The 15207-nt window shown below is 35.0% G+C and overlaps 2 protein-coding genes, 2 long non-coding RNA genes and 1 pseudogene across 4 annotated transcripts; 4 read left to right on the forward strand and 1 right to left on the reverse strand.

Moving 5' to 3' along the window:
• The first annotated feature begins 89 nt into the window (after nt 1-89).
• On the forward strand, nt 90-852 carry LOC125608757. Its single transcript, XR_007339411.1, has 2 exons — nt 90-418; nt 494-852. It is a non-coding gene; the product is annotated as an uncharacterized LOC125608757 (long non-coding RNA).
• A 4-nt stretch (nt 853-856) lies between these two features.
• On the forward strand, nt 857-5432 carry LOC125608756 (putative F-box protein At2g02030). The gene has a single exon (XM_048779228.1). It carries the CDS (start codon nt 4113-4115, stop codon nt 5367-5369), a length of 1257 nt encoding a protein of 418 aa, XP_048635185.1. The 5' UTR covers nt 857-4112; the 3' UTR covers nt 5370-5432.
• A 489-nt stretch (nt 5433-5921) lies between these two features.
• LOC111215911 lies at nt 5922-7646 on the forward strand (annotated as a pseudogene).
• A 641-nt stretch (nt 7647-8287) lies between these two features.
• On the reverse strand, nt 8288-9421 carry LOC111215654. The gene is made up of 3 exons (XR_007339410.1): nt 8846-9421; nt 8627-8702; nt 8288-8550 (listed from the first exon to the last, which is right to left on the reverse strand). It is a non-coding gene; the product is annotated as an uncharacterized LOC111215654 (long non-coding RNA).
• A 5031-nt stretch (nt 9422-14452) lies between these two features.
• Nucleotides 14453-14848, forward strand: LOC125608651. The gene is made up of 2 exons (XM_048779085.1): nt 14453-14573; nt 14619-14848. The coding sequence occupies exons 1-2, from the start codon at nt 14453-14455 to the stop codon at nt 14846-14848; spliced, it is 351 nt and encodes a 116-aa protein (XP_048635042.1).
• The last annotated feature ends 359 nt before the right edge of the window (nt 14849-15207 follow it).

A 15207-nucleotide genomic window follows, 5' to 3' on the forward strand; every position in this document is an offset into this window, starting at 1 on the left:
TAAAAACAGCAACTCAACATAAAATTAAAAAATATTAAGTAAAAATTGTAAAAAATGGTAAAAATACCAGGAATATGTAAATATTTCATTTAATAATTGGGGAGATAGAAACAGTTTTTTTTTGTTTCTCGTAATAAAATATAAATATGCAAGATGAAGAAATAGAAAAGGACTCTACAAATGATAATTATTTATTTCTCGGGAATAAAAAACTCTTAAATCGTGTGAGAGATGAAAATGTAGGGTATAATTATGTATGCTAAAAATAAAAAATAGTTATGCAAAAATAAACAAGGACTTATTTGTGTAATAGCCATATTTGGAAGAAAAATTAGATGAGTGACAATAATGTTGGACGGAGGCTGAGGATGTTTTGGTGGTGAGAGACGCACTAAACGGAACGCTGAAGATGTCTGCTGTAAGTGCTTTCAATTCTTTTGTTTTATTTGTATTTTTGTGGAGAAAAAAAAAACAAATCTTTGTTTACTTGCAGAGCCGCCAGTGGTGGAAGAATCCGACGAGCGATTACCGGTGACATCATCTTCTTCGCCATGTTCCTTCTTCCACGCCGGAGGTCAATGATAAAGCTTCACTGGCGACGTTTATGTCATCTTTGTCTCAAGTCTCACCTCGTCGTCATTGGTTCATCTCCGACCAGCAGTACATGGGCACAAAATGAATCTCGAGCAACAATGGCCAATTTTGACTTTTTTGCACATTTACTCTTTCAGATTTTATATAATTTTGTTTTGGATACATAGTGTACACATGTACACTTTGATGATAATGTACACATGTACACTCTGATGGATACATCGGTTAAGGTGGACGTATTTAAAAAAAAAGGCTATTCAAGAAGAAGATTGTATATTAATATATATCTTATACACGTACGCACTCTGATATAGTTGTCGACATGAAATTGTGTATGGTGGATATTTCAAAAAGATAACAAATGTGTCTTTACGTATTTGATGATATTGTACACATGTACACTCAGACACATCGTGTAAGGTGGACATATTTAAAAAAAATACCAGAATGACTCATCAAGAAGAAGATTGTACACTCAGATATATCTTGTACACGTACACAGTCAGATATAGTTGTCCACATGAAAGTATGTAAGGTGGATATTTCAAAAAGATAAGAAATATGGCTTTACAAATGTATAAAACATTTTAAATGATTACATTTTGAAATATTATAAGTAGCTCAACAATGAACATAGTTCTTAATTCTTTTGGCTAAAGACTACACTCCACTATTTTGATTCTTTAATTTTTTTGTAAATAGTTCTTACATGATTAATAAATTTTAAATTTCATTAAAAAAGAAAAGAAATCTATATTATAATAGTTAAGTTTTTGCTCACTCCTCAGCGTGCCATGTCAGCGTTTTGTGGGTCTCACTTTTAAAAAGTGTGAAAAAGTGTCAAGCTCATGGCTTGAACCCAGCTTATTGAGTATAAACACCAACATTTATACCACTAAGTTAAATGATACTTTGTACATTGATGGTCGAACCTAATACATATTTATGAAGGTCAGAAGCCTTTGCTTCTTCGACTTCTCTGAGGGTCGGGCCTACAAGGGTATTATGGGTTTCATTTTTAAATGAGATTCATCACATTATATGAAAAAAGCTCAAGTTTGCAACAATTATAGTTTTTCCATATTGTAAATTGTTGTCGTTTAACATGAGTCAGAGTTCTTTTCATCATTGTCTCAACAAGTGTGATCTACAGAGTTGTGCCGTGTGTCTGTTCGTAATCTATTTTTTCACCGGTGAACTCTTCATGTCCCCATCTTAAATCGCTTGATCATAAATGTTCTTTATTTGTAGCTCCTTTGTAAACCCTATATATGATTCTCATCTTTGATGAACCTAATATGCACCTCCACAAAGCTCATTGATTCCTCTTAGCTTTCTCTCTGACTCTCCACTTCCTCAAACCGGCGTCCCGGCGTCTGTCACTCAACCTTCGAGTCTCTCCGTCTTGGTCGTAGTAGTCAGAGCATAGCCTCTGGCTTCCTCCACTTTTGGGATTCCCTGAACTTCAAGAAAGACATAGATTTTGTGGGAATCACGGTTCTCTTACATGATGAAAAGGTAACGTAATCTTTGATATCTATCACACTTATTTAACATAATTGTTTTAATTGATTTCCTGATTCTTTGTTGAATAATATTATTTGCAGATTCCGTGATTCATGGTTTTACTCCCGTCGGGTGTGCTAATCATTACATGCCATCTTTGAAAGCAGATTCCATTGTGAAAGTCGATCGTTTTGAGGTTGCTATGTGCTCAAACATGTACAAGATAACTGATCATCCATTCCTCATTCGTTTCATTTCACTAACCATTATTGATGAAGTCATCACGGGCGCTCTTGAGATCAATCTCCAGTAAAAATTAGACTGTTCGAAATCTCCAAGTGATTGCGAACACAAACCTAGAACTCCCAAGTATATTATCATATTGCATTTGGGTTTATATTATGTTTTGATATCATAACTGATATTAAATATTGCAGATGTGGTTGGACAAATCCGTTATGTCCAGGGCTCTGACCTCTCCAAAGAAACAATTCGAGTTGTTATCCGTCTCCTCATTGATTCGTAAGAAACAATCAACACATAATTCTCTTGATACTACTATCTATATTGTGCTAACATCAATAATCAAAAATATTTCATACCCAAGATTTGTGGTCGTTTATTTATCTCCCTTACTTATCAATCTAATTTTACACAAATCTTTATTTTACAGCTTAAAATAAACACAATAACCCAAACAATCAAAACACCAAAAACTAGAATCCAAAAAAAAAACGAATCATTAATGATCACCTCTCTTTTTGTCTAATCTTACAAATAAACTTCAAAACAAATATACCAAATCAATCAACTCAACTAAAACTCAACGACACATACATTGAGCCAGCTAAACAAATACAAATTACAGGGCCAGCTATTTAACAATTTACAAACTTGCTTTCACAGATGCTTACGAAGAAGACGAAGACGACAACCAAGATCAGTGAAATTACCTTAACAAAAACCATAGTAAGTTGCAAACTCTGATAAATACAACTAACAATGATTTTTTGTTTACATATTACACATCAAATAAAAGAGAAACAAACACAGCCACACACACCAGCAGATACAAGAGACAATCCCAACAGATACAAAGGCGGCAACAACATCTCCACCTGCTCACTCCTATTGTCTTATGAAAATAACTTACATGTTCAATGTTAACATGCCAATGATATTGTCTTCTTATGAGAACTACATATATTCGTTTTAAGTGCCAAATACTAATTGTCACTCATTTTATAATTATTTTTATAAGTCTTCATGTATTTGTTTTAAAAGTTCGGTAAAAGCAACAAGTTTAAAAGTATATATATATATATAACCAACATAATAAGAATAAAAAAATATTACTTAATACACACAACTTACACAACTAAACTGGAGAAAAAAATATTCAAAAACAAAAGGTAATCTCAACAACCTTAATATAATTTATGTAATCTCAACAGTACCAGTAACAAATTAAAAAGACAAACAAACAATAAGTCTCAGTGACAGAACAAGCAACACCACAAACTATATCAATCACATTACTAACACAATTTAGTTCTTCATGAGTGGAGAACTGTGTATGAACAGTGCATACACAGTTCATCATCACAACTCTAATCCTATAACAATAAAAAACTTGAAAAACAGTGATCAATTTAAAACACAAAATTCACACCTACAATAACCCTAACAAATATTGAAATGAAACAAGAGCTTTGTCTACAACTCCAAGCTGAGGCAATGGCCCTAGTACCTCTAATATATTGTAGAGAAAATGGGTAAACCATAATTTTCGTTTAATTAAGTTGCTGGGCCTAATTGTAGAGGTTTTGGACAAAAGAAGCGGTGTCGGAGGGTTAGGCTTTGTCGGCAGAATGAGTTTTTTTTTTCTTGTTTAAAAAAAAAAGAAGGAAATTGGTGGTGGTTGCCATATAACAAAACAGAAATAAAAGGAAAAAAAGGAAAATCGAGGGGAGGGTTGGCTCTATAAATTATTGATTTGGGAGTGGAAGAACATGATGGCGTCGTTGGAGATTTATCAGAGAATCGTCAGAGAAACCAAACGGAGAAGAAAAGGAAGAAGAGAGTGGAAGGTTGAGATCCCCAATGATGTCATGGAAGAAATCGTGATGAGGCTTCCGGTGAGATCGATTATGAGGTTCCAAGCGGTTTCAAAGCATTGGGAATCGGTGATTAAGACAAGAGATTTTGGGGCAAGACACATGGCTAATCAGAGAAGCAAGGATCCTAAACTCATGTTTGTCGGTTATGGTTTTTATAATATCTGTTTTGATCAAATGGACTTGGAAACGACTTCTCTTGAAGAGAGCCTCTGTTTTGAAATTGAAAAGATTAATGGTCCTATGGAGATCTCCGAATGCTGCGATGGCCTTGTCTGCTTCTACTGCTTGACTCAAGCAGTGAGAGTGATAAATACGGCCACAGAAACGTTGTTGCCACCACTCCCCTTAGCAAATTTTCAGCGTCTTCATAAAGCCTATCCAGACCCGGATCTGGAGCGGGATCAGAGACTTGAAGATGATGGTCAGCGTCCTGTTCCAGTTCCATTCATATCATTTACTATGTTTGGATTTGGGAAAGACAACGCCACAGGACGATATAAGATAGTGTGGCTCTATAATATATATCCTGCTACCTTGAACAAGAAGAAGAAGACAAGATGCGAGGTTTTCGATTTAGAGGAATGGAGATGGAGATTCGTGACTACCAGAGCTCTTGATCATCACCAAATCTTGTCTAATCAGAGGCCACCGTGTGCAAACGGATTATTATACTGGCTCACGGGAGATGAACAAGGATACCCATCAACACAAACCAAACTCATAGTTTTCGATATTCATACAGAGATGTTTCAAGTCACCTCAACACCACCTTTTATTACCCCTGATGCCTCTAGTGACAAAATTGGTTTATGCAATCTTGACGGTCGTCTGTGCATTTCTGAACTCAAGGGCGATTGCGAGCAAGAGTTTTGGTGGAGGGTTGAAGAATGCGACAAGTGGGAGAGAATCTTCTCAGTTGACTTGAATTCTACTTCCTCTTGGTTTGGTGGTATCACTTCACAGCCTCTCACACCTTTGGCCATTTCCAAGGATAACAACAAGGTCGTCCTCTCGCTTACCCATCAAGAAAACCTTGTTGAGTTTGATCTTGATCCTGACTCAACTGTTTATCATTTGTATTATTCAGGTAGCTACGGCTTAGCTGTTCCTTATTTTCCAAGTTTATCACTCTCTTTTTCTTCTTTCTAAAACCATTTGTTGTCTTCAGTAACATTAATTTGTGTTTTTATATTCAAATCACTTCTTATTTATGTTTTCATGACCTAATTATTTATCATCAAGTTATGCGCTGAGCACTTCTTATTTTCTTTGCCACGGACACTTTATTTGTCGTTGGGATGTAATCTTATTGGCCAGAAGGAGATGTAATCACCCCCCCCCCCACCAAGAAAGGCTATATATGTTGCCTAAAATGATTGGTTAGATACTTGACTCGCAAGCTTTATATCTCTGCTGTATATTTGGATTTAATCTCCAGTTAAGAATTTTGGTTTTGTCTTAAGCTCAGAACCATACAAGTAGATGAAGGGAAAGAAGTCGATAGCATTTGTATGTTTTTATTTTTTGATCAATAGCTGATAGTAATGCATCTCTCTGTTCACTGTATTCGGTTCATTGGTACTGTGTCAAGTACGATGATTCTCGAGGGAGACCAGTTTGAGTTACATTGGAGATCAGCAGTTTAAGAGCTCTTCTGTTGCTAGCACTTCTTTGAACTCTCAGCTTACTGCAGAGTGTTTGATGTTGTTAGAGAACGGTGCGGTCTTTGTGTTTGAACTGAACGAGAGACATTGTAATGGATTCAAAGGTTGCGAGATGAAAGGTTCTTGGGAGAATCATCAAGGGAAGACAGTGAATCAGAAGAGTTGGTTAGGATGTGAGTTTGGTTGGAGGCTTGGGACTTTTATTGTTGCTCGGTCTGATGCAGTCTTTGTTATCACCAGAAGCTCTGGGAGTTGTTGTGGTGTGAGCAGTGGCGGAGCTAGACCTATGTTCCACATGGGTCATAATTCAATTATTATAGATAAAAAATGACATATATGAGAGTTGAACCCATGACATGTGGGTCAAACATAGATATTTTAACCAATTTACCACAGCAGCAACATTGTAAATGCACATAAAACTTAATATTTATAGATTTCACATGGGTCAATTGACCACCCCTCTCCAAGGTGGCTCCGCCCCTGGGTGTGAGAGCTTTGTTGGAAACTGAGAGTCTCAACATGGCTGGAACTGAAGAGTTTGTTTTGTTTGCCATGGCCTATCTGATCTCGGGTTTCAGACCGATGAATCAACCACTTCATGCATTGTAGTAGGGTCGTTTTGGAATGCAGAGAGATGTTCTGTTATGGACCTTCTCCTTCTGTTGCAAATGATCCTTCTTCCTTGTATGTATGGGAGCTACCACACAATCTACTCTCACCAGCTGGAAAATGTCTCTGCGGGATTGTGCAATTAGAGAAGCGATAATGACGGAGTCTCTCCCTGTCTGGTTTGACTGGCAGAAGAAGAGAGTTATTGTTCTTGGTTTTGGAGTTTTAAACAAGTACCTTCCAACACTTGGTTCATCAGATGAGTTCACTTTGATTCGGTTAACATCTTTAGGGAAGCTAGAAGCAGTCAAGTTCAATGCTTCTCCTGATCCTTTAAATAGCTTAGGAGTAGTATCTCACAGAGACTCCACCTGCGAATCTGACGAGGTGAATTTATTGTACTTCCCTGATGATAACATATACACCTCAAGACGGTTCAAATACCTCAAGCTAGACTATCTCTCTGCTTACACAAAAGGGAACCTCGCCAAGTTCTTAGAATCGAGGATTAGTAAAAAGAGATCCTCAGCTTCGAATAAGAAGAGCGATCCTCTTAGCTTAACCTACCATGAGGAGTTATGCGAGAAGTTGAATCTCAGCGGGTTCGGTAGAGACAGATGTTCCTCCACAGTTACTGCAGTCTTCAACAGTATCAGTTCACCAACAAGCGTTTTCGATATTGCATTGGGAGAAACCTGGCCAGGCTTACCTATAGAGCTTCTGTTGCTTGCGTTCTCGAACTACACTGAGGTTGGATGTGTTCTGTTAGAGAAGAGCTGTCAGATGGTCCGTCCATGGCCCAATTGGGCAATGACCATTTGGACCATTTCAGTTTTGGGCAGTAATGGGTGGTCCATATTGGACAATGGTCCAACAAATGTCCAAGACCAATAGAGACCATGTCAAAATGGGCATGTCCATGGACACCCAATAATATTTATAATTATTAGTTTAGATTTTATTTATAAAATTTTGAAATTATGTTTACTTTCCAAAATTATAAAAGTAATTTTTTTCTTATCAAAACTGTAAAACTATGTTTTCTTCTCAAAATCGAAAATTTTTCATTTTTCCGCAAAAACCGAGAAATCGCGTTTTTCTGCCAAAACCGATATTTTTTTATTTCTCCGCCAAAACCGAAAATTACGTTTTCCCGCCAAAACCGAGAAATTGCGTTTTTCCGCCAAAATTGAGAAATTACGTTTTCCCGCCAAAACCGAGAAATTACATTTTCCTGCAAAAACCGAGAAATTGTGTTTTTTCCACCAAAACCGAGAAATTGCGTTTTTTCGCCAAAACCAAAAAAATGCGTTTTCCCGTCAAAACCGGGAAATTGCGTTTTCCCGCAAAAACCGAGAAATTGCGTTTTCCTGCCAAAACCGAGAAATTGTGTTTTCCCGCCAAAACCGAGAAATTGTATTTTCCCGCCAAAATCTGAGAAATTACATTTTTACGCCAAAACCGGGAAATTGTATTTTCCTGTCAAAATCCAAGAAATTACGTTTTCCCGCTAAAACCGAGAAATTGTGTTTTCTCGCTAAAACCAAAATTTTGCATTTTTCCGCTAAAACCGAGAAATTATGTTTTTCTGCTAAAATCTGAGAAATTGCGTTTTCCCGCCAAAACCGAGAAATTGTGTGTTTTCCGCCAAAACCGAAAAATTAATGTTGGGCACTAACCATAGGATTCTCAACCTCTGCAGTCCTAACACCTGTGAGCTTAGTCATAGCTTAATCAAATGCAACAAACATAGCTGTATCTTCACCTGACTCTACCAGCAGCTCAACACGGTATCCTAAAAAGCTTGTATATTCCCATCCGAAGTACTTGGTAAGTACAAATAATAGAAAGCTCTATGCTAATAAGGATATATTAAGGGGCATGCGTATAGAGAACCTGACAACTCTAACAGCAGTTGCATTAAAACATGAACTGCAAGTGAAAGATGAAATTCTTCGTTGGAGCTTCTTGTAACACTTGGCACATGGTATGTAACACCATCCATTGGTAGAATCAACTGAACAAATCTTGACTTTGCATAGGAACTCAATAGACTGAGTAATTACGAATAACCAATTCAATACCAAAAAAAAATTGTAGCTAGGAATATTTTTGTAGTTGGAAACATACCTGGGGGGGGTGACTCCAGAACGTAGTTACTCAACTCCCCTAGTGAAACCCTTCTAGCTTCTTCACACCGGTGGAGCTGGAGGACAACCTGGAAAATGGTTAGTATTGTCTGAATGGACAAATACATAAAAACACATGCTTTTAAATCTTAATAAGTTTAAAAGAAGCACTTTGCACATCAAAGACATATAAACAAACACGAAAGCACTTTGACTGTACATTCAGTTTCGATCTTTGGAGTCAACTAGCAAGAAGATGTCGGATCAGGCCTTACCGCTCCTGGAATCAAACGATCGCTCAACTGGAAAACCTCCAGTCACCCAAATCTACTCGTCTCCTCACTCTTCTGGTTTGGCAAGCCGCCCTCTACTGGCTCTGGAACGAACGGAACGCACGTCTTCACTCAGGCGTTTTCCGTTCGGTTGACGTCATTCTCACCCTCATCGACCGTCAGGTTCGTAACAAGATTCAAAGCTTCCGTGAGACAAGCCCTTCCCTCGCGTCAAGGATGTTGCAAAGATGGTTCGAGACCCCATAACTTTCATCTCATAACCTTTATCAAAACTTTGATCTCTCCGCAAGTGCATTAAACCGCTTCGCCTCCCAACCGCTAACTCCCCACCTACTTTTGGGCTCAAATGGGTCGCATGATAGTTCACTTTGAGATTCTAAGGTTCAGGCCTTTTTTGGAAATCAATATCAAACTCTCTTCTAAACACTAGCCTTGGGCTTGTAATATTTTTCTTTTTCTCTTTATGTTATGAATGAAAGCCAAGTTACAAAAAAAAAAAAAAAAAAAATAAGGGGAAACCATATACATAACAACAAACACGTAAGAAAGGGGAACATATACCTGACCATCAAGAATCGGAGTATGCGTGTCACAACCGTTTGAGTACAACGCTCTGGCTTTAACTCGGAAAGCGATATCGGGGAAGCTGCCATAGTTCTTGGAAGGATGTTTCTGAATTATGAGTTACGAGGAGTGAAGAATCTGTGGAAACCATCTATCCGGAGACGCCAATTTATAGGTTCGAAATTGTGGAGAAGATGAAGAGGACGGAGCCCATGAAGTAGTGACGTAGTGGGGATCGACTTTACTGGTATCGTATTCAAGGGAGGTGCAGCCGTTTCTCAGATCTAAGGCACGACGAATGGAAGGTGATAGGGTTCGTTCGATGAAGCGTACATTAAGATGGGCTTTTAGCTTAATGAGAACAATATTCATGTCTCCAGTTCGACGTTAATTTATCAGTAGTATTAGAGGCCCAAGACGAATAAATGATACGTGGTGAGCCGGACACCTGAGAGAAACTTGTTCTTTATATTATAAGATGATCAATAAATTTGATATTCGATCAAAATTTTTTTCCCAATAACCCTCCTTAATTATTTTTGTTAATATGGGCGGCTTAAAGTTAATTAAGGATATTGTAAGGGTGCAAAAAAGTAAAAATAATGTATTAAAAGTAAAAAAGGGCGAAAACAATGGTGGACGAGTTGTGCTAGGTACTACAAGTCTACAACACAAGATGATGATTGAGACAAATAATGATTACGTCTACAAATAGTTCAAGTGGGTTTTACGGCCCGACCTGCAGACTGGTGTATATCCTCGAAAACACACGCTTGTGCCTTTGTTTATATGACTATTTAGGCATTTAAGTATGAAAAGATTATGGTAAACTAATTAAAAATAGTATAAACATATGAAATCATGATTTTATTTGTCTTATACCAATATTGTATCGATAATTAAAGTGTCGTTATTTGAATTCGAATTTCAGTGTCTGCGTCTATAAGTTGCAGACAACAAATTTTATGTTTTAAAAGAATTTATTAGTGACATAAATGTCATGAATCAACAACTCAAAAAGTAAGTTGTTAAGGTTTAATTTCAAAGATTTTGTTTTCAGGATTAACCTAGCTTCTGGTAGTCCTGAATCCTGCGGTCGATAGTACGGGACGTGCTTAAAGCGCTAACAGATTTCAGGTTCAATTTATTTATTGCCCAAAATTAAGTCATATTATTTTTGAACGTCCATACAAATATTGAACTTTGCTTTTAACTTATTTAAATATCCGAAAAGATAATCTATCCATAGACTAGATTTCTCTCTAAGAATTAGTTTAGTCTCTTCTATATATCCGAGATACTCCCAAATTGATAAAAAAAAATCTAGTTTGCTGGTGTATTTATCTACCGGGATAATGAAGGAATGTTATCTCATGCGTGGTTTTAAACATCACTGATGAGCATATTTTAAATTCATAAACATCACACAGATAAAACAGTAAATAGTCAATCTAGGCCACATTCACGATCACGAGGAGGATCGATTACTGTAAATGGTAACAACATTTTTCTTCTTAACCACGTTGGTATTGTCGGATGGTACAGTGGGCTTGGAAAGATATTAAGCACCTCAGTTTCAAAACCTACCATTTAGATTTACCCATTTGCATGGTTACGCTGCGTGGATATCTAATTCTCACGTAGAATAATCGGGCTTACACACGCCATGTAATTACCACGTAGAATAACCGGGCTTGCCTGTCGCCGATGGACCGGCCCTTAGAAGATTAGTGAGTTCGGATACTCCCGGATTACAAAACTAACATTACTCTGGTGTGTGTATCTATTCGTAAGTATGTGTATTGTGTATTCTTAATAAAATATCTAAATCTGGATTTCAAATGATACATTTTCTTTTTGTTTCCAAATTCAATGTTACAGTTTTCTGATTTGTTTAAGAATTTTAAATCTTGTTTAATAATGTTTTTGACGTCAAACACACCTCTCTAATTATGAATGAACAGATTAGCCGCTTCAACAAATTTAACTAGTGGGACAACCTACACCAAAAAAAAATTGTTATGAAAGCAAACAAATTTCATGTTTTTATTGAAATGTTGAATTAATTGATCATAAATAGTTATTTAATTTGTAAGAAAATAGATTGCATATTGGCTTACGATGAAACATTCCTTATTAAAACTGTGTGTTGTGATATAATGCAACGTATTTTTCCAATCCAGATCAGCCGGATCATCTAATAAATCCCAACTACATCAAGCCAAACCGTAAAATTATGATCATATAGAAAAACGATCTCGGGTTCCATCGGACTTCATACATGAAATTAGCCTCTCATTTTTTTGTTTTTTTTGCTTAGAATGTAAATGACATGAAATAAGCCTGAATGTATTTCTTAAATTGCATGTGTGCTTCATATAAATTGACTCTTTATAGCATTTCCAAAAGATACTCTGCAATTTCAACTATAAAGTTTTTACTTTTCAAAAATGAAAAATTTGAGGTTTTAAATAGTAAAACTTCAAATATAAAGTGTCAATATGCAAAACTTCATATTTGAAGTTTCATAATTTTATTTATATTTTGATCCTTATAATTACACATCACATTTATGATTTTTAAATATTTTTTCTGTTTAGCGCTTTAATTCTTAACTTTTTATATGTCATAAATATTTCAATTTTTAATAAACTGAAGTTTTACACATAAAATTAATTAAAATAATTAAAATAATATTAAAATATTTTAAAACATGATTTAGACAAAACAAAATATTACAGAAGAAACTTAACAAATTCACTAGTTGATCATCGTATATGGGAATATTACGGAAATAGTTTTTTGGAATAATATGATATTTTACATGTAATTTAATATTTAATTATGTATTTCTATGTAAAATTTTATATTTTAGTGTAACATTTTATTTATTATTATTTCTGTAATACTTTTCAAATATGTGCTAATTATCTATAAGTTTTTATGCATTTTAAATAATTATGAAGAATATAAGGATTATAATATAAAATATATATATTTTTAAAGTTAAAAGTTTGATTTTGGATAAAAACATTTTTTTCAAGGATAAAAACACTTTTAAACTTCAAATAGATTTTTTTGGATGCTCTTATAGCCAATCAAGTGAAAATGGATTTTCTATTTGGTTTTTGTTGTTCGGTTTGTTTCAAATGATCAGATCCATATATTATAGGTTATAGGCACACTCAGATACTCTAATCCACAATTATACATTCAGTAGAATTAATGAGTGGCAGATCTAGAATTTACTTTGACTGAAGGCATAATATTTAATATATATGAAATAAAAATGGTTTTAACTATATGACTACGGAAGTTTCCTTAGTCATGTGGTTTGAGTAAAAGTTCATTAATGTTTATAATTGTAAAGAAAAAAAAATAATGCTTATTCCAATGTCAATCCAAAACTTTTATAAAGTAAACCCAAAACACTGATTACTAAATCCTAAAATGAAATATAAACTCTAACCCAAAAATTAAAATATGCAAATAATGCATAGTATAAAGCACTATTAAAATAGAATAGTAACAAATTAAATATCATAATACTTATTGTTCAAATTTTAAAATATTTATAGTTGCACGAAAAGAGGTAATGTTTACCCCAACGTCAACCCAAACTTTCTATAACTAAACCCAATATACTAATCACCAAATCCTAAAAGGAAATATAAACCATACCCTATATATCAAAATATGCAAATAATACACAATATGAAACATTATTAAAATAGAATAGTAACAAATTAAATAGCAGGGAATGAGGCATTGCCCCCAACGTCGACTCAAACCTTCAATAAACTAAACCCAAAACATTAATCACTAAACCCTAACATAAATATAAAGTTTAACCCAAATATCAAAATATGCAAATAGTACTTGATATAAAACATTATTAAAATATAAACTTTTAATCCAAATATAATGAAACAAAATAAATAACATAGTACAAATTAGTGAAATTATGAAATTACTATGATTGCATGAACGAAGTTAATATTGACCTCAACCTTCTTTCCAAATACTAAACCCTAAACTTTAATTACTAAACCCTAAACCTTAATCACTAAACCCTAAACCCAAATATAAATTTCAAATTCAAAAATGAATCTTAAACCCAAATAAAATGGAAAATGAAGAAAGTTAGCAAAAGAAATTACAAAAGAAGAAAATATGAATATTAAAGAGCCGCAAGTTATTTTTGACAAGTAATGCTTTTTATATGCAGGTTTCACCAGTTGTTTGAAAGGATAAAATAACATTATTATATAAAAGCTACGTTGTGTATATGTGTACTAAAAAAATTGGACATCTAGCTAATTAGTGTTTTTTCACTGTTATTAAACCCAATTTTCCAAGAAACAAAGGGGTTTCAAATCGTGGACAAGGCCTTGTGGGGACAACAACCGTTACAGCAAGCATATATTTACGAATTTGGTCACAATTACTACTATCCCTTATATATTAAAAGGCATGCATTGGCTTTAATGCATTCACACAACCTTTGGCACGTGGCGCTCTCACATTCATTTAGAAGAACTTATGCTGATAAGTCGCTTTAATAGAACACCTTACAATTTTGTTTTTTTATTTTGATTAAAAGCTATAACAAACGTTTTATATCATCGATACTCTTAAGCTTTCAAATTTTGGAAAGTTATATCGAAGTGGAGGGTTATAAAAAGGTGTTCACGATGCATCACATCCTTATGCAGTTCTCTGGCCACACTCTTCGACAACAACAGTGCTTGTCATCTTCTTCCCGATGTTTAGCTTCTCTCTGGTCATCTCTACTATCTTGTCCCTACAACAACGAAAATGAAAAAGACCAAGAAAGTAATGTTTGCGGATCATGAGGTAAAAGAAGACACAAGATTACTAGCTAAGAGAAGGTGTATGTAGCCGATCACACTAGTGAAAGAACCAGCAACACTGATGGTGATGACAATAAGAACGTGAGTGTTATGAGAATGAAGATCGTTGTGAGTAAGCAAGAGTTAGAGAAGCTGCTCCAAGGATGGTCATTCCATGAAATGGTCTACCAGACTCTTGAGAAACAAACTTTGCTTTCTGATGATGATAATCTTCAATGTAAAACCAAGAAAGTAACGTTTGCGGATCCTGAGGTGGAATAAGATGCAAGATTACTTAGAGAAGGTGTAGCCGATCATACTGGTGAAAGAACCAGCAACACTGATGGTGATGACAATAAGAACGTGAGTGTTATGATAATGAAAATCGTTTTGAGTAAGCAAGAGTTAGAGAAGTTGCTCCAAGGAGGGTCGTTCCATGAAATGGTGTACCAGACTCTTGGGAAACAAACTTTGCTTTCTGATGATAATAATCTTCAATGTAATACAGGTTAGAGACCTATTTTAGATAGCATAGCTGAAAGCTGAATAATCCCACAAAGAATATAACAGATAGATCATAGATATATATGAAAACAATCTTGCGTTTGTTCAAGGACAGTTGTTTTTGAGGTTTTGGTGTATATAAAAGCTTTGAAGCTATGTTAACGATGACAAGTTTTTTCGGTATAATAAAGAAACACTATATTCTCGAGCTCTTCCTATTATTATGGTTATGGTTTTAACGCTAAGCTCTGTTATGGTTTAACACTTTCATTCGGTATGATAAAAATCGTTTTCAAAATCAGAGCTTTCCCTATTATTATGGTTAACACTTTTAAACCAAAATTCAAAATCGGTTTGTTATTATACCG

This window comes from Brassica napus, chromosome A5, assembly GCF_020379485.1.
Source record: "Brassica napus cultivar Da-Ae chromosome A5, Da-Ae, whole genome shotgun sequence".
Taxonomy (NCBI): domain Eukaryota; kingdom Viridiplantae; phylum Streptophyta; class Magnoliopsida; order Brassicales; family Brassicaceae; genus Brassica; species Brassica napus.